The sequence below is a fragment of the Fukomys damarensis genome, unplaced genomic scaffold (genome assembly GCF_012274545.1).
Source record: "Fukomys damarensis isolate Sample0158 unplaced genomic scaffold, DMR_v1.0_HiC HiC_scaffold_26, whole genome shotgun sequence".
In the NCBI taxonomy this organism is placed as follows: domain Eukaryota; kingdom Metazoa; phylum Chordata; class Mammalia; order Rodentia; family Bathyergidae; genus Fukomys; species Fukomys damarensis.
The window spans coordinates 12,405,318-12,433,109 of NW_022900938.1; the positions used below are offsets into that span (position 1 = coordinate 12,405,318).

The following is a 27,792-nucleotide window of genomic DNA, read 5'->3' on the forward strand; positions in this document are numbered from 1 at the left end:
AAAAAAAAAAAAAAAAAAAAAAAAGAAAAAAGAAAAAAGAAAGAAAGAAAGAAAGAAATTTGCTTAATGGTAAAGTTTTCAATGCACTTTGTGCTTTCTGGTATAAAATGTTTCTGATCTGACAGATAATGTGGGTACCATTATTTTGGTCACTATCTTCATGGATGGACCACAATCCCCAATACCTGCCTCAAAAACGGAGGCCAGGTTCTGCTTCATGGGGGTGTAGGCCATGGTCCTCGGGCTATGGGGTGGAACAGCATGGCAGAGAGTCACCAAGGATGAAGAGCTGATTACAGTACCACCTGGCACCCAGGAGGAAGAGAGAAAAAGGAGGAGTCAAAGAGGGGGAGGTGCCCTTGCTGATTTCCTCCCGGTTCTTTTAACCAGATCTAGCCTTCTAACATCACACTGACCTGCAGCTTTCCCTGTGACTCTATCACCCTTCAAAAGCCCAAAGGGAGCTGAGGCTTTGGGGGAGCAGCAGAACAGAACTTAACAATCATGAAGAAGCAGTATTTTAGGCATTCAGGATTAATTTCTCCTTCAATTAACAGACAAGTTCATAATGGGGTGGTAATTATGCAAGGCTTGAAAACGGGCCAAAAATTTTGTTGTTTTTCCCTAGTGAAACACTGTTCATGATTTAGGGAATGTGTTAGAGACTTCCTGACTCTAGGTAGACACTTTCTTTGGCTGGGATGTTTATAAATCAGAAAATTATTTTGCAGAAATTGAAGAGTATTGTGAATTATTTATTTTTCTTTTTATTGAGTTTATTGGTCCAATCTAGGTATACAATACAGTTACATTCATTACTGGGATCCTGTACCTTTACGTGAAAGGTCTTGGTTCTCATTTTTTCCCCTTGTGTTGTGAATTATTATTGTCCATTGCAGTGCAAGTACACTTTGCCTAATACAAAATTTGTCCTATAGAGATGGCTTAATGTAGTTTTGTTAATCTTTAAGTTATTAACCATTTTGATTATTACACTGTTTATTCATATATGTTACTCGGGTGATCATTCATTCATTCCCAGTTTCTCACTGCTTTTTGCTAGTTGAAATAACTGAATAAAAACTTTAACAGTTCATTTATACTTTCAGAGTTGTGTTGTTTTTAATTTTTGAAAATGCAAGGAAACACATTATGTATATACATACAAAATGAAATTTATTCTGTGAAGACATTTGTGTCAAATTTAAACTAAAGAAATATGTGCAATGCTGCCTTTGAAACATTATGTTTTCCCATGTTTTGATGCAATGCTTTTTTCCCATTTTCTTTCTTCCTTCATATGCTAGATTTGGATTTCAACTTGGACAGTAGCATTTCCTTTTGTTTGTTTGTTTGTTTTTTGAGACAGGGTCTCACCATGTAGTTGAGACTGATCTGGAACTCACTATGTGGCCCAGGCTGATCCCAAACTCATAGCAATCCTTCTGCCTCAGCCTACAGAGTGCTGGGATTACAGATATGCGCCACCACACCCAGCTCAGTAACATTTTTTACCAATATTTGGGGTTAGATAAAATTTGGGATTACCATCTCTTGAATCCTTTTTCTATCAGACAGCTTTCTTAAGCCTTTAGCACATATCTTTGTTTAAGGTAGACAATACGGTGACATTCTTTAAACTTTAAAATTTATTAACCTGCTGAAAGAAAAACTTTTACTATTTTGTGGAGGATTTTGTTAGTAGAATGTGTGACACAAATTGAGCTTTCTTGGCTGGAACGCTCATTTGATGATTTAAATGTACCTTTGCCTTCCTGAGGGATAACCCCGAAGAGGTGTCAGCCCTCTCTACTTTGATGCCTTGACCTATGTTACACAAATAGAAGCAATCTGTGCTTTGGACAGAGCAGTTGGGAAATCTTTCCGTTTAGTACAAAAAAGCAATGAGGTACACGAGGAGCAAATATGAAGACAGGGAAGTATTTACTGTATCATATCAAAGTCTTCTACTTGGAATTATGTGAAGAAAGAGATCTGAGTTAAGATACTTATTTTCTTGATTTTGTAATTTAATGAATTTTATATGCAGTACTGGAGCCTACTAGGTTTAACGCAATTACTCATGTAAACCAGTGAGCAACAACATTAATTTGCAGTAACAATTGTGTTCCCAGGAACGACATACATATACACACACACATATGCATACATAGTTGTGTGTATACATAGTATCAGTGATCTATACCTACACGGGCTTAAAAACAGAAATATGTGTATGTCACCATGCATGTGTTTAATACATCATAGCTGTGACAGAAAAACAGAATTAATTTCAAAAGCAATTTCTATTTTAGTAATGAAATTTTAAACCAACTGATTCATGTCATACAGCAAAGGCAAATATTTCTTCTGACCATGATAAGAATAAGATTGCCAATTATGGAAGTTTTGACAGGTGAGACCATTTAAAAATGATTCTCTATGAAATTAGTATGTCAAGCTCAGTTAGACTGCCCCACACTTTATAAAACCAAGAAATGTTAATATATGTAGGTGTTATATACTCATTTGCAGGATTTTAAAGCGAGGTTTAAAACTTGAATGTCTGAAGCACTTCAACATCAGAATTTAAAATATTAAAAGAAGGGCCAGGGATTTAGCTCAGTGGTGCTGCTGCAAGCACGAGGTCCCAAGTTCGATCCCCAATCCGACCCCCAAAAAATGATCAAATGAACAAAAATCTTAAAAGAATTAAAATACAACAAAAGGAAATATGTTTGGCGAGTTATATAATAACATATCAAATGATGTTGACAAGACTGAATTAAATAACTCAGAATACAGAATCTTATTTATCTAGTTCTACATTTTCAGCATGAAAAGCGGAGTAGATGGTGATGTCATATTCTCAGAATCACATAGAGATTATGTATTTTGGGGATTATATTTATTTAAATCTGTTGGAATTTATACTCTATCTTTCAATGGATTCTACCTAGGTGGGGAGATATTACCCAGTGCTTTGAGAGGCACATGGAGAGCTCGAAAGAAAGAGCTCTCTCCACTTAGCTGCTGAATCCCCTCCTGCTTTGTGAAACTCCTGCCACTCTTGTCTGTGGCATCACCATCCTCCCAGGCTTTCCTTCCGGGAATCTGGCCAAGAGAATGTCATCTCTCCCCTTTGTCTCCAGTACTCAATCTATTCCACACCTTCTTCCTTCTACCTAGAAAAATATCTGATAGATATTAAAATACATCCACAGTGAGCCGATTTTGTCTCTAATCCTCTCTACCTATCAGCTGCCATTCATTTCATTTTACAGAGAAATAACTTTTGTTTATTCAGTAGTATACACCTTCTATAAACATTATGAATCGTCATGATGAGCTGGACATATGTTAACAGTTTAGAATAAAACAAAAGGAATGACTACTATTTATAAGGCAGGGTGATTGGAAAGTTGCTAAGATTAAGTGCTACTATTATGAACAATCCATATTTTCTCATATTTCTTGCTATCTTACATTACACATTTCTGAATCACTTTGATGTTTTTATAACAATATTATGGCAATCGTATATCTCATGATGGTTTGTTCTCTCCAAAGCTCAAATAAAAATGTGACAGCCATAATAAGCATTTGACAAAGGGAGACCTTTCCTGGCCTACTTCGGTGGAACTAGTGCTGTTAAAGAGGACAGTTTGGCCTCCTTTAGCTTCTCCTGAGTGTCCACCTTCCACCGTGGGACCATGAAGCAAGAAGGTGCCAGCCAGGTTCTGTTCTCTACGGCAGGCAGGTGCTTGCCTCATTCTGATCTCTGGATCTTGGAATTTTTTACTTACCTAGTAGCACAAAAGGAACTAAGATACAAGACATCTGAAAAATGGTTTGCAGAATGATTATCACTACATCTGAACACAATTTTGTCCCATGAAGACTTGATGACCTTTGGTGAACAAAATAACCTGTGTTTGCTAATTGTGTAGCTTTTCTAAAGCCCAGATTAAGCTGATAAAAGACATAGTACCTACTGCAAATTGAGTAAGCATTGGTGTTCCAAGGATCACTCAAAAGAAAAGACATGTATTTCAAGAAAGACCATGTTTACTGGTAATAGATTTCTAAACATCACTGTCCTGCTATCCGAAGATATAATCATAACAAAAAAGCCAATTTAATGTAATTGTAGTGAGTAAAAACTGTCAGAATTTTCCTTTGTCAAAGATGGTCATAGAGATACTAGTTATTTATAGCACTTCCAATCCCAAATTACCAAGACATAAAGATTTGTCTTCCTAGATAAAAGAAGACTGCAGAAATAGTTCTATGTATACATCTACGTAACTCTGTCTGGATGCATTACGTATTAATATGGAGTTGTACTTCTACATTTATCTGTTCTCCTTTCGTGTCCTCATGAGCTTTATTTTCTGTGTGTAGAAATATATACACAGTTTGCTCTCATACAAATTATCCAGATCATTGAAAGTTATGATCCCTAAGCAAAATGGACCATTTCATGGTTAAATATGGATAAGTTAGGAAATAGTTAAATAAAAATAGGCATTATGCTGGTCACAAATCATTACTAAACAATATTTACTCCACATAGTGCTTACTTTCCCATTATTTAAGTCTAATTTGATACAATTTAAAACACTTTGACAATTTGGGCAGGACTCAGTTATTATCATAGTTCAAAGAAATAAAATAAGAAATATTTATATTATTAACAAAAAAATCAATTGGTAAAGTGTGTAGCAGAGTGAAAAATTACTATGTAGTATATCACCAATGTGCAAAGATATTTTTACTTTCTTATTTTCTGGATAAATTACTTTCTTATCTACCTGAGTTATCCTCAGATGGGGAATAGAAAATTTATCCAATCCATGTATAAATTGATATTTATTAATGACCAGTTTTAGGTGATAGTTGCTAAATATTTTTACTTTCCTATTTGTTCTTCTTACTCCACTCCTGATATTCTTATTCACAAGCGGTGGAAGAGGGACTGTTTTCATGTCATTTTGGCTGCCAAGATCCGTACACTGTCCGTGGACAGCTCCAGTTTCTCTGTTCACTGGTTCGGACCCAGATAATATGCCTTCGTCTCTTTCCCACATACATCAATACCAGCGCCTCTCAAATTAGTTTCCTTCTGAGTCCTCCAAGAGGGCAAGGGGAACATTGTTGAGAATGAAGATGACACATTAAAACAGAGCATCCTGGAAAGATCAACTGGCAAATGATTTTACTTAAACACACGCTCTGCTTTCAAATTTCATCTGCTGTTGGCTGAATTTGGAATGGATGTGGCATAAATGGCTGAGATGGCATTTTCATTCCAGGGTTCCTGCTTTCTCAAAGATCGCGGGACGCGTCTCCACTCTCCAAGTCATTGCCCAGAAAAGGGAGAGCAGAAGATGCTTCCCCGCCTCTCACCGTTCTCTCGTCTTCTTTTCCATCCTGACAGTATTTCAGGGTCAAGTGTTTGGGTTTAGAATATATTTTTACTATTTTTTTATCCTCTAGATCATACAAGGATGCAAATATGTTAGAATGCAATTTAACCCGCAACCTCACTACTCCAGGGACCTCTGATTTGTCTTTCACCGCTACCGTCATGTTACAATCATCTGGAAAACTTCAATTATGAGCCATCGGACAAAGACCTAAACCAGAGCCTGGATTTGCTGCATAGTAAGACTTCTCTCTTAATTCTAACTTCCAACTAGAATGAAGCTTTCTATGGTTTATATTATGTCCGCCTCCTAACACAGAGAACAGAACCACTGATATTTTTATATAGAGGCCATGAGAATCTTAAAATATATTACGAGGTAACCCTTTGAGCAAATAATGTAAACTTTATTTCTTGATGGAGTTATCAGCGGACTAAATATTTGATATTTAAGATGTGCTGCACTCAAATTCCCACATTGTGTTAATATTAGACTTACATATTTTGTTTTTTCTGGATCCCTTTTCTTAAGAATTTGATTTTATTAAGAATAATACCCATAACTTTCTCATTTTAGAAAAATAAAAATATAAACCTACATAAATAATCTATAAACTATTTCCCAAATTAGATCTTTTCTCAAAAAACATATTTGTTAAAGCATGCTTATTAACAAAGTACCATCAAAATAAAGTAAAAGGCATGACATTCCGTTGATACCAACAACCTAATTATCAAGTAAACTATAAGAAAAATATATTTTCAAAGGATAATAATCCCAAAACATTGAACATTTTTACTGGATTGCAGTCTTAACTGACAACATAAAATTAAATCTAAATTTAGGTACATTTTTGTCTTCTAATATTTTTAAAAGAAGATCTGTGCATAATTTTTGGGGATAGCATTAGCACAGTTCACGTGTTTACAGGGCTGGCTCTCCTACACACAATACAGATTGACTCTATCTGTTTTTGATTATCCTAGCCTGACCAATGAGGGAAGACGGGAGGGGAGGGAAGATGGCTGGGGGCTGTTTGGGGAAGTTTCATAAAATGGCATCAGTTAGGCTACTAGAAATGGTCATTTTATACAGAATCTGAGGCGAACTTGAGACACAACCTACAGTCTAGTTCTGTGAGGTTCATGCATGGTTTGGAATAAAAAAAAAAAAAAATGTCCGTGATAAAATGTTACACAATTAATCATATATCTGCGCTTCCCTAGATAGTCTTTATTTGGGGGATTTGGGGATTAGATGAAGCAAATTATAAGCCTTTCCTTTTTCTAAGTGGAAAATGTTACAAAGAAAACTGTACAAATAGAAGCCTACATCACACACACACACACACACACACACACACACACAAACCCAGGGGAGATATTGGAAAAAGTTTGATCACGTGATGCTATATGCATATGCGTCTCCATTTCATTTTTAAATTAGCAATTATTTTTATGTATTTATACACAGGTGAATACTTAAACAAGAATTTCAAAAAGTAATTCCTTTCTAAACTATCATGTCACTGAATAGTGGTTAAAATTATTAGAAAACGGTCAAATTTAGGAATACAGTTGTTCCACTTCTAGAGCAATAAAAGTCTCTGTAGGAAAAACACATTCCAAACACGTGGCCTGACCCTGACTTCCTGTGGGGGCAGAACAAAACAGAGAGCTGCAAGACACCGAATCTGGACGTGTCTTGCGGAGGTGGAGGTCACTTCAGCGCCTTTCGGGAGGCATTTCAGCCACACCGCAGCCAGAAAGCGAAAATCAAGATGTTTGAGGAGCAGGAGCAATAAGGCAATCGTTCCCCTCTGTCTCCTCCTAGCACGGATGACAAGCCTCTCACTGGGAAAATGACTCTGCATTGCCCTAGGCTTCCCGGTGAGAGGAGAGAGCGTGGCTGTACTTTAAGGTGGAATGGTTTAGAGGAAAAGCTTTTCTTTTTACCGGATGCTGAGTCCCCAATCTTAGTTTATTTTATTTTATTTTATTTTTTTCTCAGTGACTAAAATTTAGAATGCTATAACTTTACTGGAAACTATTTTATTCATTTTATGTGAAACAGACACTCATTACGAGTGGGACTGAGAACTAAAGATATATTGATCATTTATGATAGCAACCTAGGCCTCATCTATGTATTATGCTTGATGATTCTGAATCCTGAATCATAGATCCAGGCAGCCCAACAAAGGCCATGAAGTCCAAATCCTGTTTACGCAGATGCGGAAATGGAAGCCAGGAAGGGCAAAGTTAAAAGGCTACTCCGTTTTCTTCCTATTTCACATTGTAGGGGAAAAGTAATAAAGGAAAAGAAAAAAATATGAGAAAATGAAAAAACAGAAATGAAGTGTTTGTAAATGGGGAGGGGAGGAGGGGGTGAAGGGAGGGCAGGGACAAGGGGAAAAAATGAGACCCAAGACCTGTCATGTAAAGGTACAAGAGCCCAATGATGAATGTAACTGCACTGTATCCCTAAAATGTACCAATAAATTCAATGAGGAAAATAAAGAGCTATGCCGTAAGGACAGTCACTGATAGAGGCCCGTGTGACTTACGCTGGGCCTGGATTCTTCAAATGTAGAAGAATGAGTGTTTCTTTACACAGACAAATGTACAACTGTAGTTTCTTTGAAGATGCATATTAATATGATAAGGATAAAGGTTTCAATATTTAAAAAGAATTCCTCCAACATTTCAGAAGTTTAATACAGATAAATAGATAAAGCAGTAGAATGAGGCTTACTAGGCCATTTCTTTTAAACTTCCACCATCACAGAAGTGTCTAAAAGGTGGCTACTTAATAAAAATAAATGTTCAAATCATTTATTTTCCAAATAAGGATACAGCATAATATCCTGGTATTTAACACTACTTCCTGTGTTTCTAAAGTCAGCTATTGTGTGCATACTTTTTGAAATAACAGTTTTCATTTAAATTGTCATTAGTTAGCATACAATTAAATTTCAGATTAAATGCTATGTGCTTCCTGTGTCTCTGTAGAGCAGTATATCTGCCTGTTGCTATGTCTGTGTCACCTCAATAGCAGAGAGAACATGTCTTAGTCCCTTTCTCTTCACGCATTACTTGAAGAAGCAGAAGTTCAGTCTGGCTAAGCTTCTGTCGGTGGCTGACCGGCTCCAAGACAGAAACAGGATGACAGAGGGTGTGGCGGAGAAAAAGGTGCTCATGCCATGGAAGCCAAGAAGCAGAGTGAGAGAAAAGAGAGGAGGCAGCGACAAGACTATTCCCTTCAAAACTGTGCTCCAGTGATCCACCTGCACCCAGGACCCTCCACCCAGGACCCACCACCTAACTAATTTAGTTACCAAAATGATCCATGGGTGGACACATTGATGCAAAAACAGTGCCGCATGATCTAATCACCTTTCTACACGAATGAGGCTTGGGGGGACATTTTAGATCTAAATCATAAGAAAATACTTCTACAACTTTTCCAGTCTTGAATGGCAATGAGAGCAAGACCCAACCACTGGAAAGAAGACACAACAGCTAGCGTGGGACTCTGCTCTGAAGCTGAAGGCCGAGCCTGCAGGAAACGAAGGACCCTATACCTAGGCCAGTGCTCAGGGCATCTAGACCTGCCACAGGATCGGGAAGATCAATTATTGGGCCCTGCTTCATCGCCACCTCCATACTTGTAATGACTACTCAGGTTTCTGTGACTGTGAGACTCAGGTGTGACCTTAGTGTCAGTCTGGATGGACAAAGAGCTATCTCAGTCACCAGTCCTCTAACCTTAGGGAGCAGGGCTATTCCCAGACCATTGCTTAAAAATTGTGTAGAGGCACATTCTCTAAGCAATGGTCTGGGAATAGCTGTGCTTGGTTGATGAACTGTAACATGGCAAAGATCTTAATGGCCCTGATTCTGAGGTCAGTGCTGCTTAGAGCACCCCTGGAAATAGCCTTGGGCCAGGTGAAGAAAAATGACTCTAGGCTGTTAGACTTCTGTTCTGCCCAGCATCAAAGTGGCTGGTTCCACTGTTTTGGGGTCTTGAGTCTACACTAGCAGCACACAACATAGCAGTATAAGCCCTGGTCCTACCCAGTGTTTTGCAGGAGTAGCTGGGCTGTGGGTTCAGGGTGGTGAAAACATTGTGGCATCAGTCCCCACAGGCATGGCATAGGGGCCTGGGGCTGGTACCTCTAGGTAATTCCCCCCCAGTACTGGCAGAAAACAAATTATGCACTGCTTGAGCTTAAACTAGGAACTATGGATGAAGCATCTGGGCCTACCTTGCCACAGGGAGAGGTTTGTGTGCATGGATTTCCCTTTTCAGGTGCCCTCGAAGTTCATATTGAACAGTACACTGAACAAACATTTGGAACAAACCTAATTTGGGGGCTCATAGAGCCTCTCATTTACTTTCTTTTTACTTTTGTTGTATAATACGTAACGATTACATTCACTATAGGCGATGAGTGCATGTATGTAACACATCTCAGCTCCCGGATGGCCTGCTAGTGTTCAGGCACTGACAACTCACCAATGGTGGATTCACATCATACCTTGACAGGTCCATCATGAACTGAAATAATAGAAGTGATGATAGGTTCAAATAAAATAATCTGTAGCTTAGAATCTCTGGAAAGGCAGCTGCAATCAAAGCCAGATTATAAATACTGGAAGGTATAACTGATGTTTCAATGCTCAGGTGATTTCATGCAATGAGGAAGAATCGGGAGTTTTCAAGAACCCATGACCACGTTGAAACATCAAAATAAGGGCAAGTTAGATTCGTGCAGCAGAAACGTGGGTGGTTGTCATAGGGTACCGTCTCTGCTCAGAAAAAGGAGAGCTTTCTCCAGGAGGACACCCTCAAGGATATTACTGGGAAGAAATATAATAAATGCATAGATTTGAGGTACTTTCAGCATTGTAACATTGTCTCATGTTCAAATAATCAATGAAACCCTGCTATTTACCACAGTTCATGGATACTTCAAACATGACGACCCTGAGCATTGCCAGCACCAAAGCCCCAAGGCTTCAAAATAACAAGTCAGATCTGACCTGAACTAATTTTGCTAATTTACGTAGGATATAGAGTTTGCTAACAATTATGAATAAGGAATGGATAAGTGCCTCCAGATAACTTAAGCGAGGCAACGTTATATCAAAGTCAACATTATATCTGAATTAAATTTTCTTTGATAAAAAAAATAGCTAGGAAGATATATTTCAAACACATACATGCACACATTACCGAATACCTACTCCACTTGGTGATACATATATGTAATGACATATCTTGTACTTTTAGAAACATGGGAAATAATCAGAGAACACTTCTAGGATTTGTCCCTTTAAAAACAAAACCAGTACTATTTCCTGATGCCTTAAAATGTTCAAATCAAGCAATAATACATTTATATGTAGGAATTCTTATTAATAATTGAAATATTTCTGTGGAAACCAATCTCTTAACCAGTTTGCCAAAGAATCTACTGTACACTGCAAATCAGCAAAATATGTTAAGGCAGATCATTCCATGAAGTATGCACCACGTGTCCATGTAAATAATTGAAACCCAACTGGTACCCCCACATCAGCCCACTCTCTTTCCTCAATTTCTCTTTCTTATGCTAAGTAAATTAGATATTAATGAAGATTTAGTTCATGGTCATCTGATCAAAAGTGGGCTTTGAAATTGTAACAAAATGAATTCTGTAGATGGTATTTGTGATGACTAAAGAATAGAATAACTGTAAATAATAATATATTCAATAGATAAAAATGTTAAATATTGGTAAATATAAGTCATATTAGGAAATTAAATCAGTATAAACTCACCTGCTATTTTTAGTGCACCTTCCGAGACAGTGTTGAAATTTCAACTTTGGATTTACAGTTGATAGTAACATGAAAATTACCTCAAAGTAATTATATGTATCTTATGCATTGATTTAATCAATGACTCCTCATTGCCACCTAATCTTATAGATGTCTTTGTTTGTATAACTATTGTTTCCATAATGAGGACATCATTTAGAGGTAGATTTCTTGGAACATGTCACTTGTCCTTAAACAATTCCTGGCTGTGCATATTTTCATTTGGTGGATATAATGCTTATTAATTTTTTAAAACTTAATACATGTGAGGACATTTAGAAGATCATCATCTAAAGTATATTTCAAAACCCTAAAACTCACTAAGAAACAATCGAAGATTAATGATTTACATTGGTCATTTGTTTCAAACTTTTGATGGCTTTAAAAATGGATTTTGCTGTATGTTGTCAAATTACCATTCCATAATAATGTCTCTCAAATCATACGTCAAGAAAAAATTAAATAAAAATAACATATTTATGCAGTGTATGCAATTCATTCTACTACAAAAACATAGACATGCCCAGCATTTTTGGAGTCTCTTTCTTACCTGTTTGTGAGCATGGTCATATGAATTAATGTGGTTGTCAAATTCTTGATGTTTATAGTACTGCTTGTCACAGAGTTCACAGTAAAAATTAGCCTTCAGATCTTCCAGAGCTTTTGCGATGGTATTCTCTTTCTCAGCATAGTCCTGAAAAATAAATTGTCAAGGAAGGACTCAATTAGCTCTCCCTAGAGTTTACTTTATTTTGACAGTTGTCAACTTCATTATAATAATTAGAAACTAAATATAACAAAAAGAAAACAAAATCAAATGCCAGCAAACCAAATTAGAACAAAAATCAAGAGCTAAGGAAAGAAAATAAAGGATTTACAGGTAAAAACCAAAGTAAATGGACAGAAGAGCAGAAATAGGATGAAAAGTAAATTGCAGAACTAGAAGTCTTTTGTTGATCAAGTTTTTATTCTATGTTAGCATAAAAAAGAAAATAGTACACTTATGTTGATTCAACTCTACATTTCTGGCAATAGCTTAGTGAGTATGACTTCTATTTTGAACATCAAAAGCGTGTATTGTTTGAAGACTTCAGTGTCGGTGTACATATATTCAGTTTGGTAATTTGTTTCCCTAAATATTTGTCTAGTACTTATTGTCCTTTCAAACTAGATATCAGTGGACTAATGTTTTTATCCTGACCCATGTAAATTTACATCAAAATTTAAACATCAGTCTTTGAAAAATAAATTACTCTTCTCCGAGTCATTTAATTGATCTATGTAAACTAAAAATGATGAAACCGTACAGAAGACGCATTCAAAATACATGCAGGGCATAAGTTTGGCTCTATAACCATATCTGAGAAAATAAAGTATATGGTCAACCATCATTAGCTTTTGTTTGAGGCCATAAATTAGGAAATTATTTAGCTGTGGCTTTCAGGTTTTTGTATATTTAATATTAATTAATATTTCTTACCTGCTTAAACATTTATGTTGCCAGATGTTAATTAAGGTGTTGAATCATTGAGTTTTTTTCCCTGAAGTGCTGATATGAAAAAGATCTACCGTAGACTATTATATTGCTAAGTTTAAAACTTTCTTATGTCAATTCTTGATATAAAATTTGAAGCAACTACATATTTAGTCTTCATGTGCTTCTGTAAGACACTTTTTTAGGCTTTGGGCCTTAAGATGACATAATGTTATCTTTTCTGTGGTGATGACGAATGTCTTCTCTACACATAGGCTGGAAAAAAACCTCACAGTTTGTTTAAGTTGTTTCTATGAAATGTAAAATTGGTTACTATTATTTTAATTGGTAATACTGTCCTTATTTTATTGTATTATTGTACTATTTGTTTGCACATAAAACATATATAATATATTTTCCCATGACATAAGTGCATGTCTTATAATAATCAACAATTTATCATAATCAATGAATATGTAACACATTTTCTCACTTAAGCTATAGAGCAGTAATCCATTGTTTGGGTTTATTAATTATATCAACTTCACAAGAAGAACCGTTGAATTGTAAGATATTTTAAGTTGTTTATGTAAGATTCCATTGATTTCAATATATAGCTTACTGTTTCTTAGCAGACTTCTGAACTATTTCCAATTATTCTACTTTATTACTTCTACTGTGATTTTAAAAGTTAGTTTAAATAGATGAATATGATTCATGTAGATCTGTTTATTGAATTTTTATTCAGTCTTTAAGATAATGCTGTACGTGCTAGCCAATTTAAATGAAACAAAATTTACTTTGATTTCACAGCTAAAATGGGTAAAGCAGAGATGGTCTTCCAGTGAACACAGATGTTGCATTATAATAATGGTAGTTTTTGTTCAAAAATGAATTTACCCTCAGGGCAATGTTCAACTAACAAAAAATTCTGCACAAACTTGCCTATTCTCTTCATTAATTATAATTATAGCAAAGTTTACTTCCTTTTTCTAAATATTTAATTATTTTTTCATAATGCATTAAAATTTTTTCTTCCTAACACTGGTATTCCACTATAGAGACAATTACTGTTTTCTACATAGTCTGTTTGAAAATACAGGAAAGCTTTGAATGAAATAAAGTATTATTAAAGGCAAATTGTTTTCTTCACAATGTTAGACTCAGCTTTGATTTGAAGAGAAACAATTTGAAAATAATAGCAACAAGTAAGATTTATTTAGTGCTCATTTAGTCTTAGGCATTAAGAATATGGATGTGCTAACTTCTTTAATTCTGATTAAAATGATAGAAAGGTATGTTCAAAACCTTTCCTCAATTTACATGTGAGACTATAAAAGGGCAGGAAAAGTAAATAACCAGCTTCAGAATATAAGGAGCAATTGTGCAACCTGTATCAGAACCCATATAATCTGGTGAATAGCATTTCATTATTTTTAAACTATTACGTTTTAGAGAGAGACTATCATAATCTCTAAGTGGTTACCATTACCATTAATTACACAAGATCAAACTCATTTCCGCTTATGAATCCAATCTTATACCTTCAGCTCAGCCCCAGAAAATTGATGAGAAAATCTGAAAACTTCTATGATCTTATATGTAAATCTTTTAGCATATAGCTTTAAATCAGGAGTAAAAAAAATAAAAAATAAAAAAACTACATAATCACAAAACCATTATAAAGGCTAAGTAATCAATTAAAAACTATAAAGAAGCAAGCAGCCCTTACTGTCATTGAATATTCAGTGCGTGTGTTCAAACAGCTCTAATCATTCAATATTTTAAAATTGGCTGTTCATAAAAAGGTTCAAAGACCTCACATATCACCACCATCTGATAAGTTTCTGGGTCCTTTTTGTGCTACAGGTTAATTTTCCTTGATTCACAAGTTCCATTTTTTTTTCTCACAATAGTTTGCTTTTCAAGTAACTATTTCTTATGACAATTCGTATCTCAGCTTTAAAAAGATATAGCTTGCATTTTTAAAATGTCCAGTAGTATAGAAAAGTTGTAAAAATATGACAGTTGCCTCTGACCCAGACTTTACTTGAGTGAAACCATTGTCAATGTTGGGCCACATCTATGCTCTGCTTCCCTTCTTCCTACCGCTACCCTGCTCTAAAGTGTTACTGAACGCAGTGCGGCCTTTCCCAGAGGAGAAGCCCCTGGGTTTTACCTTGACATGAACGGCAGCAAGGAATGGGAGACATATTTCACAAAACATTAAAATAGAATGACTTCATTCACGTATTGTTTTAGCAATATATATTCTATTTATTCATACAGAAGATTATTTTATTCACGTATTCATGGCATTAAGGATGTCATAGGGAAAAGAGTCTTCTGTATTATTATTGATCATAAATGTAAAAGTATGCGGACAACATCAGTCAGCTAGACTGATGTGTCCCACGGCCCTTCTCCCTCTAAATTATAAATGATATTGAAATAGAGATTGACTGAGAGTATAAAGCAGATTAATACATATTTGACACAGCGGTCCCACTGAAGCAGGCAAGAAATATATTTCAGTAAAACAGAAAAGGAACATAGTTGCTCACGTATATTTAACTCTAAAAATTTCCCCCTCTCTCTGGGGAAAATTTTCTATATGCTGCTACAAACACAACTTTTGCAGTGTGTACTTAATGTGATGGTAGAAAGCAAAGAAGAAAAGGACAGTTTCTTGTAGTTAGTCAGGTCATCCGAACCCATTTATTTTATATTTATCTAAACACAGTCACAGCTGAATCTTTGTTGTCAGGAAGTCAATACCCATATAACCTTAAAGTCGTGGTCAAAAATCTTTTGATTCTCAGCCTTGACAATGAGGAAATACAATAAGTTTTGCAGTTCAGCCAATAGACATAGAGAAATGAGTGGTCTATCATGGCCACAAGACTGCTGCATTCACCCTATAGAAAATGTAAATACTATAAAAGAAAAACCCTTAAGAGAGAAAATTTTCCTTTCCAAAATGATGCACCTTATGACAACTTCATTATAAAATATGGCATCAAATAGTATTTAGCCTCTCTTTCCTTCTACCTGCCTTAAAGGGTGTGTATGATAGAAAGCTGAGCAACATTCCCAGATGAATCTCAGAGGAAATTCCATTTTATCCTGTGCCTCTAGATCTTTAGCAGAGACAGCAGTAGCGATAGGTAGTAAAGAAACACTTTTGGTTTGAAAGTGATTATAGTGTAAAAGTGAGACGATGTCAACCAGGTGGTATAATAGAACTCTCCAATTCTCTTTCCCACAAAAACATCAATTTGAACAAATATTCATACATAAAAAATACCTTCACAAGAGCTCAGGAAACCAAGTGAAAGGTTACAGAATGCAAATATAGCACAGAAACAAGAAAACACATTGCACTGACAAGTGTAAGAAGCAGTTTCACATTATTTGGATCACTTCTCCATAAATCCCACCTAGCAAAGTGTGGGGAGGAATATTTTCTTTTGGAGGACGTGAGTATCGATGCTCACTCGATGCTCAACACTGATCCATCCTGCCCAGGTAAAATTTCCCCAGCCTGTAGAGCCTAGGTGGGACCCCTGGTTCCAGGCTGTCTCTCAGTCCCAGGATCCAGGCCTTTTCAGCAAACACAGTCTCTTAAACTGGTCAGAGTGCCAAGCTCTGGACCAATTTAGTCCCAGCCGATATCAGGCCAGTCCTTAATGGAGGACAGAATAGGACCACACCTGGGTCACAGTCTTAGCCAGAAAGCTGTCACCTGCAGACCCAATCTCCAGTTAGTTCAATAGAAACAGGATTCAGACCTATTCAGCACCCAGCCAGGCCCACAGGGCCCTAAGCTTCAGGTCTACCCCAGCACAAAAGTTGGCACCACTGGTCTCAAGCACAGGTAGGGAATTGCTTACTCTGGTTACTGAGTTGCCAGTACCAGATTGAACCCCACAGGACTCATAGATTAGCCTTTGCAGCATGATCCTCTGGGAGACCCAGAATCTAGTTTTTTTCCAGTAGATCTCAGCACTGGGGACTCCCCATAGATGTGCAGGCATTAGAACACCCCATAACCAGGTCTGTAGGTTGCTCCTGTGGAACAAGGATCTAGATCAGTCCTCAGAGACTTATTCATTAGGCCAATGCCAATACTCCCATCTTCTAGGCTAGCACTATTGATGCAGGCTGCAGATGAGTCTTCATTGCCCCAGGCACTAGAACACCAATGGTCCAGGCTGCTCCAGCAGATACCAGAAAACCTAGAGCAACACTAGATACTGAAGATCAAGGTTTTAGGCTTCCTAGGCTCAGAAAGCAGGAAAGACTATTTCATAATACTGATAAAATGTTAATCAATGGTATAATGTTGATTAATGACTATTAAATTATGTTTTGATAGACACAAGAAACTTTACGGTGGTATTACGCAGTGTGGCAACCGTAGATAAGCCTTTCTAAAGGAAGAAATCTTGTCATTCATGACAACATATATTAACCAGGAGAACAGTATGGCACCTGAAGTAAGTCAGGCTCCAAGAGACCGACACTGCACTACTTGCCTTCTACGTGGAATCTGAAAAAGTTTAACACGGAAGAAGGGAAGAGAAAGGTGGTTCCTGGGGAAAAAGGTTTTCTTATGGCTGAAGAGATGTTGACCAAAGAACAAAACATTTCCAGAGATCTCTGAACCGTGTGTTGACTGTGGCTAGTAACAACCCATTACATTCTTTAGAGCTCCTAAGTGTTTATACCACACATAAAAATATGAGAAGTATGTGAGTTGAGGCATGTATTAATTAACTTGCAGAAGCCATTTCATACTGTACGCCCCCTTCCAAACAACATGTACATAAAAACATACAAACTTTCCATTAATCCATTAAAATACATTCTAAAAGAGAAAATATGTATAAAAACAAACAGAAGGGAGAGTAGCAGCACCAGGTACACAACATTATTAAAGTGATTTTGGGTTTACGGTACACAAACGTTTGAACAATAATACTTTTTAAAGCTAACAGCAAGTCTGGCCATACACAAATTACCTTTGCCACACAGGAGTTGTGCTCACATAGTATATTCTAGTGTTTCTGCTGGAAATAGTTTATTTAAAGTATTCAAATTACAAAGATGGAACAGAGAGAGCACTGTTAATATGTAATTATTTCAAATGTTGAAAAGGAACATTTGTATATAATTTCCATCCAAAATACTTAAACTAAATTTTCCCTGTCTTATTGCTCTATCAAGAATAAAAGCATTCTTATGATTTATATGTAGGATAAATTACAGTACAGGCTCTTTTAAAAGAAGCAAAAAAAAAAAAGTCTTTGCTAAATTTTCACTATAAAAAATTAATAAAAGAAGAGATGACAAAAGTATTCTCTTTCAGAAGAATACCAAGACAGAAAATTTCATTTGAAAACCCTTCGTCTAAGCTTTCTGGGCCGCAGTGCACATTTTCTGCCTGTATTGCTTGTTTCAGTCATTACTTAAGTGACTGGCTGTGAGAGGGTTTCCAGCAGTTTTCGCGCTGCTACCTGACTGCATTTTCTCCCAGCATACTGCGCAGCAGCCTTCTGTTTCTGGCCCAGGGCTTCACTCATGGTACAGAGCTTCTACTCTCAAACGTACAACCCAGAAGTTTTAAGAAGCTAATGCCCCAAGTCCACCTGTGACCACCAGGGAAGCTGAGATCTCAAGCATAAATTCTTTCATTTCCCGGGCAGAAAGCTCTACGCTGCGCTTCAGTGATACACAGAGGGTCTCACAAGAGAGGAGAACAAGTCTGCTGCAATAGTGGCAGATGGTATAAGAACTTATCAGTTTTCCTTTCTTACCTGTCTTGCTTCTTTAGAACTGTATTCTTCTTTCTGTAATCACTTCTCAAATAAATTGCCTTCATTGAAGCCTTTTTCCTGGCCTTAAATTCCAAAGAAAACTCAAATAAGAGTGTAAGTTTGTTGTGTTTTCAGTGAATATCTTGCTGACAAGCTACATTTTCTTGAAAATTTGAGATAATATCATTTCTCAGTTCCAGCTCTCCAGCCGTCCCCACCATTACCAGAATAAGTATCCTTGAAATGGCACAGTGGTTCCCGTGCTACCTGGTTCCTGGCCGCAGTGCTATCATCATCCTCTTACACTGAAGCAACCTACCACTTCTGAAACTCGAGTAATTACATATACATTTTGCTGCTTAGACTTGTTATTTATTATTAGAATGTTCTCATACCAGATGTTAGCATGAAACATTTATTCACTACTTGCAGTTTTCTTGCTAAAATGCAGTTTACTCTAGGATGACTTTCCCTTTTGTTCTTTTGGGAAAAACTCCTTTTTATTCTTTGCATTTTTCTTTCTTTTATCTTTCCCTTTACCGTAAAGAAGGGAATATTTAATCGGGAAACAAACAAGTGCAAGTGACAGAAAACCTTTGCATACCAGAATCTCAAAGCTATATTAACAGTAAAAGAGAGACCCTACAAAAGAAGATATACAGAAAAGTGGTCATCACACTGCTACATAATTAGAAATATTAAGTCTTATCCCTCTCCTTGAGCAAAGTTTTTAGTGCTTGTAGTCTCCAGAGCGAGAAGAATGTCTTTTAGTGTGCTTGGTGTATGATTGGAGGTGACATCCCTAGAAGGCTTCAAGTTTGGAGATGATCTCTGGAAAAGCCAAGCTTTCAACTCCAATCCCCAACCTCAGAGGAAGGGCAAGAAGGAGAGGATGACTTAATTATTCTCACCTACATAATGAAACTTCTATAAAAACCCCTAACCCTTGACTTGGGGCTGGGTTGATAAGCACCTCAAGGTGAAGTTTCACAGAGGGAATGGACAATCCAGAGCCCTTTCTGATCCACAGTCAGATGTAGCTCTAACATCTGGCTGTTGCTGGATTATCTTCTTACAGTGAACTGGAAATATAAAGTAAACCATCCTTCTGAGTTTCATGGACTATTCTAGCAAGTTAACAAACCCAAGGACTTGGGGACCCATAAACTTAAACTGTTTTCTAGAAGTAGAGATTTGCTTGTTAAGTGCAGATAGTTTGCAGACTGATCCTTAAACCTGTGGACTCTGGCAATAACTCTGGACAGTTCATGTCAGAATTAAATCAAATTGTAAGACATCGAGCTGGTATCCAAAAAAATAGAATGTAAATTACTGTGAGGGGCAATCCCATGTATTTGAAATCTGAATGTCTTAACATGTCCCAGTAGTACTGAAGTTAGCCTTCATCTGACTTGAATCCCTTCCCTGTTTGGCAAAAGATCTTCCACTTCTGGGTGATAAAAGGTTCTTTTATTGTCTGGACATAAATAGCATTTTGCCCTGAAGGGCATGTTCTATTATCTAAAAGGCAAAAGGAAAAATCACAAGATACTTAAAAGGGACAGCTAAGTATCAAGTTCTGATAATTCATCAGAATCCAGACCTGAATTTAACTGAATTATACTAAAATATTCATTTAAGAAGGAGGGTTTTTTTTACAAAGATTTCACAGAAATGCAAAGTCATCAACACCATAATCAAAGGGGAAGGCAGAGGCTGAATACTAAAAAGGCTGAGTATTGAACATCTCATCTCCACTGAAAAGTCCAATGACCTCGTTAGATATAAACCAACAGTAAGGTAGAAGTACACTGTAATATGAATGACACATTTGTGAAACTGAAGCAAGAGAAGTCGTCTTTCACGAGGGATACTTTTTTTAAAAAATTAGTTTCAAAGTAACAAGATACAGTTATGATGTTTTAATTATTTCTCTTCTGTGATTTTTTTTTGTTTGTTTGGTTGGTAAAACTGCTGGACAAATAGCACAGTTCCAACCCTGGAACATTTTCATGTAAGAGGAATGTTAGCTTTCAAGCCTCAGCTGTCAAAAGTGCAGCTGGTTCCGGTCCAGTTGACTATGCTCACCATAAGATGATGCCTCTTTGGAAGCATCTATTTAATTTTTATCCTTTGATCCTTGGAAGCAATATCCTATGACGAGTACTGGTTGAACTTTCTAGTTAATTCATAGCAACAAATAGTACAACTGAAGAATGTAATAGAAGACTGCATTATACTTTTCCCTTCCCTTGTTTGGGTTAATTCTTTTAATATTTAGATAAAATTTTACATCACTTGATAGTCTATATAAGCAAGTTAGTCTCATATTTCCAGGAAAGAAAGAAAAATTAGGTCACATTTTATGAAGCTGAATACTGGCTGAGGTGTGTTTTACTTCTAGCTCATAAAATCCCCAAAGTAGAATTCTGGTACATAGATTGTACAGAGTCCCACTATGGAATATTAGCCACAGGGATTTAGGTGCTCACTTCACTTTAGAAATCTCTTAAATGTACAGGCACAGCCATTTTCTCTGAAAGCTAGAAGAAAGGCACGCAAACACGTGGTGCATACTTTTTACTTTTTCCAATAGTAGCAGCAGTCTAGAGTAAAATAGTCCAGGGTCTGTAGTAAATTGTGTCACTGCTGGTCTTTACTTGAGTTCTCGCAGAAGTAGAGGCTGAGACCATGAGTGTAAGTGATATATTCTGGGACCTCAGGAAACTCTGGTAAGAGACCGTCCTAGAATAAAATGCTGATGGGGTCTTGTGTTACACTTTTACATGTCCAAATCTAGGGAGTCATCATTCCTATATTAATTAATTAATTAAAACTAGAACCCATTTTTTTCTTGAAATTATTGGAGGACAGAGATCACAAGATAAAGTACCACCCAAACTCTGGAAAGAAAAGCACATTCAGAAGTGCCAGGTGCAATTGAAAAATACAATAAACATTTACATTTTTAAAATTACAGTAAAAGATACATTGCCATTGATCTCCCTGAAAATATTCTTTCTTTCTTCAAAAATTCTTATCCCATTTCTCCTTTCACTTTGGGAAGAAGTTCTGGAAGTTCTATGATGAGTGTCATTAGATACACTGTGATGGCTGACTCGGTGTCTTAAATCAATTCAAGACATTTAGCTGGCATGGTCATTTTGACCTGGGGGAAGAGTCAGAAGTCAGATGAAACAAGATCAAAGAAGGAAAATGGATGAGGATACAATGTAATGTTTAATGAACCTGTCATTGTATTGAACAATCCTCACAAGCAGCAGGATTCACTGTGTTTTTGATCCACACCTATGAAAACATTCATGAAAAAGTACTTGCTCACAGAACTGCTTCAGAAAGGACAAGAATGATGGTATCAGTGTGCTCGAAGAGAGGGCGAGTATTGTGAAGGGGATCAGTGGCCATGTGCCTTTTACTAGGATAGATATATTGTTTTAAACATTCCCAGTCCACTTTTATCATGTCTGTATAGAAACTAAGATCTGTTTAGTTGGCTCAGAAGTCACCTCTTCCAGGATCAGGTAGGGACTCTGACATATTAACTCTGACAAACTTCTGTAGGCTGTGTTCTGCCGAGTGGCACTGAAACCCTTGGGAGCAAGAGTCTCAGAGTGACCACCGAACGTGTTCTTGGCCTTCATTCTCATGATGATTACCCCCATTACATTCTTTAAAGCTCCTAAGTGTTTATACCACACAGAAAAATATGAGACGTATGTGAGTTGAGACATGTATTAATTAACTTGCAGAAGCCATTTCATACTGTACGCCTCCTTCCAAACAACATGCATAAAAACATAGAGATGTTGACCAAAGAACAAAACATTTCCAGAGATCTCTGAACCGTGTGTTGACTGTGGCTACTAACAACCCATTACATTCTTTAAAGCTCCTAAGTGTTTATACCACACAGAAAAATATGAGACGTATGTGAGTTGAGACATGTATTAATTAACTTGCAGAAGCCATTTCATACTGTACGCCTCCTTCCAAACAACATGTACATAAAAACATACAAACTTTCCATTAATCCATTAAAATACATTCTAAAAGAGAAAATATGTATAAAAACAAACAGAAGGGAGAGTAGCAGCACCAGGTACACAACATTATTAAAGTGATTTTGGGTTTACAGTACACAAACGTTTGAACAATAATATTTTTTAAAGCTAACAGCAAGTCTGGCCATACACAAATTACCTTTGTCACACAGGAGTTGTGCTCACATAGTATATTCTAGTGTTTCTGCTGGAAATAGTTTATTTAAAGTATTCAAATTGCAAAGATGGAACAGAGCGAGCACTGTTAATATGTAATTATTTTAAATGTTGAAAAGGAACATTGTATATAATTTCCATCCAAAATACTTAAACTAAATTTTCCCTCTCTTATTGCTCTATCAAGAATAAAAGCATTCTTATGATTTATTTGTAGGATAAATTACAGTACAGGCTCTTTTAAAAGAAGCAAAAAAAAAGTCTTTGCTAAATTTTCACTATAAAAAATTAATAAAAGAAGAGATGACAAAAGTATTCTCTTTCAGAAGAATACCAAGACAGAAAATTTCATTTGAAAACCCTTCGTCTAAGCTTTCTGGGCCGCAGTGCACATTTTCTGCCTGTATTGCTTGTTTCAGTCATTACTTAAGTGACTGGCTGTGAGAGGGTTTCCAGCAGTTTTCGCGCTGCTACCTGACTGCATTTTCTCCCAGCATACTGCGCAGCAGCCTTCTGTTTCTGGCCCAGGGCTTCACTCATGGTACAGAGCTTCTACTCTCAAACGTACAACCCAGAAGTTTTAAGAAGCTAATGCCCCAAGTCCACCTGTGACCACCAGGGAAGCTGAGATCTCAAGCATAAATTCTTTCATTTCCCGGGCAGAAAGCTCTACGCTGCGCTTCAGTGATACACAGAGGGTCTCACAAGAGAGGAGAACAAGTCTGCTGCAATAGTGGCAGATGGTATAAGAACTTATCAGTTTTCCTTTCTTACCTGTCTTGCTTCTTTAGAACTGTATTCTTCTTTCTGTAATCACTTCTCAAATAAATTGCCTTCATTGAAGCCTTTTTCCTGGCCTTAAATTCCAAAGAAAACTCAAATAAGAGTGTAAGTTTGTTGTGTTTTCAGTGAATATCTTGCTGACAAGCTACATTTTCTTGAAAATTTGAGATAATATCATTTCTCAGTTCCAGCTCTCCAGCCGTCCCCACCATTACCAGAATAAGTATCCTTGAAATGGCACAGTGGTTCCCGTGCTACCTGGTTCCTGGCCGCAGTGCTATCATCATCCTCTTACACTGAAGCAACCTACCACTTCTGAAACTCGAGTAATTACATATACATTTTGCTGCTTAGACTTGTTATTTATTATTAGAATGTTCTCATACCAGATGTTAGCATGAAACATTTATTCACTACTTGCAGTTTTCTTGCTAAAATGCAGTTTACTCTAGGATGACTTTCCCTTTTGTTCTTTTGGGAAAAACTCCTTTTTATTCTTTGCATTTTTCTTTCTTTTATCTTTCCCTTTACCATAAAGAAGGGAATATTTAATCGGGAAACAAACAAGTGCAAGTGACAGAAAACCTTTGCATACCAGAATCTCAAAGCTATATTAACAGTAAAAGAGAGACCCTACAAAAGAAGATATACAGAAAAGTGGTCATCACACTGCTACATAATTAGAAATATTAAGTCTTATCCCTCTCCTTGAGCAAAGTTTTTAGTGCTTGTAGTCTCCAGAGCGAGAAGAATGTCTTTTAGTGTGCTTGGTGTATGATTGGAGGTGACATCCCTAGAAGGCTTCAAGTTTGGAGATGATCTCTGGAAAAGCCAAGCTTTCAACTCCAATCCCCAACCTCAGAGGAAGGGCAAGAAGGAGAGGATGACTTAATTATTCTCACCTACATAATGAAACTTCTATAAAAACCCCTAACCCTTGACTTGGGGCTGGGTTGATAAGCACCTCAAGGTGAAGTTTCACAGAGGGAATGGACAATCCAGAGCCCTTTCTGATCCACAGTCAGATGTAGCTCTAACATCTGGCTGTTGCTGCATTATCTTCTTACAGTGAACTGGAAATATAAAGTAAACCATCCTTCTGAGTTTCATGGACTATTCTAGCAAGTTAACAAACCCAAGGACTTGGGGACCCATAAACTTAAACTGTTTTCTAGAAGTAGAGATTTGCTTGTTAAGTGCAGATAGTTTGCAGACTGATCCTTAAACCTGTGGACTCTGGCAATAACTCTGGACAGTTCATGTCAGAATTAAATCAAATTGTAAGACATCGAGCTGGTATCCAAAAAAATAGAATGTAAATTACTGTGAGGGGCAATCCCATGTATTTGAAATCTGAATGTCTTAACATGTCCCAGTAGTACTGAAGTTAGCCTTCATCTGACTTGAATCCCTCCCCTGTTTGGCAAAAGATCTTCCACTTCTGGGTGATAAAAGGTTCTTTTATTGTCTGGACATAAATAGCATTTTGCCCTGAAGGGCATGTTCTATTATCTAAAAGGCAAAAGGAAAAAATCACAAGATACTTAAAAGGGACAGCTAAGTATCAAGTTCTGATAATTCATCAGAATCCAGACCTGAATTTAACTGAATTATACTAAAATATTCATTTAAGAAGGAGGGTTTTTTTTACAAAGATTTCACAGAAATGCAAAGTCATCAACACCATAATCAAAGGGGAAGGCAGAGGCTGAATACTAAAAAGGCTGAGTATTGAACATCTCATCTCCACTGAAAAGTCCAATGACCTCGTTAGATATAAACCAACAGTAAGGTAGAAGTACACTGTAATATGAATGACACATTTGTGAAACTGAAGCAAGAGAAGTCGTCTTTCACGAGGGATACTTTTTTTAAAAAATTAGTTTCAAAGTAACAAGATACAGTTATGATGTTTTAATTATTTCTCTTCTGTGATTTTTTTTTGTTTGTTTGGTTGGTAAAACTGCTGGACAAATAGCACAGTTCCAACCCTGGAACATTTTCATGTAAGAGGAATGTTAGCTTTCAAGCCTCAGCTGTCAAAAGTGCAGCTGGTTCCGGTCCAGTTGACTATGCTCACCATAAGATGATGCCTCTTTGGAAGCATCTATTTAATTTTTATCCTTTGATCCTTGGAAGCAATATCCTATGACGAGTACTGGTTGAACTTTCTAGTTAATTCATAGCAACAAATAGTACAACTGAAGAATGTAATAGAAGACTGCATTATACTTTTCCCTTCCCTTGTTTGGGTTAATTCTTTTAATATTTAGATAAAATTTTACATCACTTGATAGTCTATATAAGCAAGTTAGTCTCATATTTCCAGGAAAGAAAGAAAAATTAGGTCACATTTTATGAAGCTGAATACTGGCTGAGGTGTGTTTTACTTCTAGCTCATAAAATCCCCAAAGTAGAATTCTGGTACATAGATTGTACAGAGTCCCACTATGGAATATTAGCCACAGGGATTTAGGTGCTCACTTCACTTTAGAAATCTCTTAAATGTACAGGCACAGCCATTTTCTCTGAAAGCTAGAAGAAAGGCACGCAAACACGTGGTGCATACTTTTTACTTTTTCCAATAGTAGCAGCAGTCTAGAGTAAAATAGTCCAGGGTCTGTAGTAAATTGTGTCACTGCTGGTCTTTACTTGAGTTCTCGCAGAAGTAGAGGCTGAGACCATGAGTGTAAGTGATATATTCTGGGACCTCAGGAAACTCTGGTAAGAGACCGTCCTAGAATAAAATGCTGATGGGGTCTTGTGTTACACTTTTACATGTCCAAATCTAGGGAGTCATCATTCCTATATTAATTAATTAATTAAAACTAGAACCCATTTTTTTCTTGAAATTATTGGAGGACAGAGATCACAAGATAAAGTACCACCCAAACTCTGGAAAGAAAAGCACATTCAGAAGTGCCAGGTGCAATTGAAAAATACAATAAACATTTACATTTTTAAAATTACAGTAAAAGATACATTGCCATTGATCTCCCTGAAAATATTCTTTCTTTCTTCAAAAATTCTTATCCCATTTCTCCTTTCACTTTGGGAAGAAGTTCTGGAAGTTCTATGATGAGTGTCATTAGATACACTGTGATGGCTGACTCGGTGTCTTAAATCAATTCAAGACATTTAGCTGGCATGGTCATTTTGACCTGGGGGAAGAGTCAGAAGTCAGATGAAACAAGATCAAAGAAGGAAAATGGATGAGGATACAATGTAATGTTTAATGAACCTGTCATTGTATTGAACAATCCTCACAAGCAGCAGGATTCACTGTGTTTTTGATCCACACCTATGAAAACATTCATGAAAAAGTACTTGCTCACAGAACTGCTTCAGAAAGGACAAGAATGATGGTATCAGTGTGCTCGAAGAGAGGGCGAGTATTGTGAAGGGGATCAGTGGCCATGTGCCTTTTACTAGGATAGATATATTGTTTTAAACATTCCCAGTCCACTTTTATCATGTCTGTATAGAAACTAAGATCTGTTTAGTTGGCTCAGAAGTCACCTCTTCCAGGATCAGGTAGGGACTCTGACATATTAACTCTGACAAACTTCTGTAGGCTGTGTTCTGCCGAGTGGCACTGAAACCCTTGGGAGCAAGAGTCTCAGAGTGACCACCGAACGTGTTCTTGGCCTTCATTCTCATGATGATGATGATGATGATGTGAGAGGTTTTGTGTCCTTGGCAGGCAGATGGGAAGTTTAACTGCTATGATGTATGCCAACCTTCTCTATAGCAAAGACCTCCTTCCCAGGAGCAGGGGAGCTCCACAGCTCAACTCAAGGACCACATTCTAGCCAGGACAAGGAATCTCTTTCCAGTCCAGCTGATGTAACCTTCTTATCTAAATTGGGATAACAGCAGTGTTGAAAATAGGAGTCAGAGATTCAAAGAAATAGATTGAGATCTCTATAGCAAAAAAAAAAAAAAAATTGAAAATAAAAGTTTTAAAAAACAAGAAAAAGAAGATACCTGGCAATAAGAAAAAAGATTTACTATAGAAAAAAATAGTAACAGTTACAGTCCTGATATACAGACACCTTAAGGTACTAGATTCTCACTAGATTCTCGAATCACCTCCCTTTGCACACCCTTCCAACAATTCTTTCAATTCAACTGAAATACAGAAAGTCTTCAATGGATTCTAGCAGACATATTATGATTCATGAA

The 27,792-nt window shown here is 36.8% G+C and overlaps 1 protein-coding gene across 1 annotated transcript in view; it reads right to left on the minus strand.

Annotated features, from left to right (window-relative positions):
* Nucleotides 1-22,254, minus strand: part of Znf804a (zinc finger protein 804A) — a 65,373-nt gene extending 43,119 nt beyond the window's left edge. Inside the window, exons 1-3 of the mRNA XM_010636883.2 lie at nucleotides 22,114-22,254; nucleotides 19,127-19,228; nucleotides 11,844-11,987 (exon numbers count right to left, since the gene is read on the minus strand). Of these exons, the coding sequence (XP_010635185.1) occupies nucleotides 11,844-11,987; nucleotides 19,127-19,228; nucleotides 22,114-22,254 (387 nt within the window). The remainder of the gene's footprint in view (nucleotides 1-11,843; nucleotides 11,988-19,126; nucleotides 19,229-22,113) is intronic.
* Nucleotides 22,255-27,792: the final 5,538 nt, after the last annotated feature.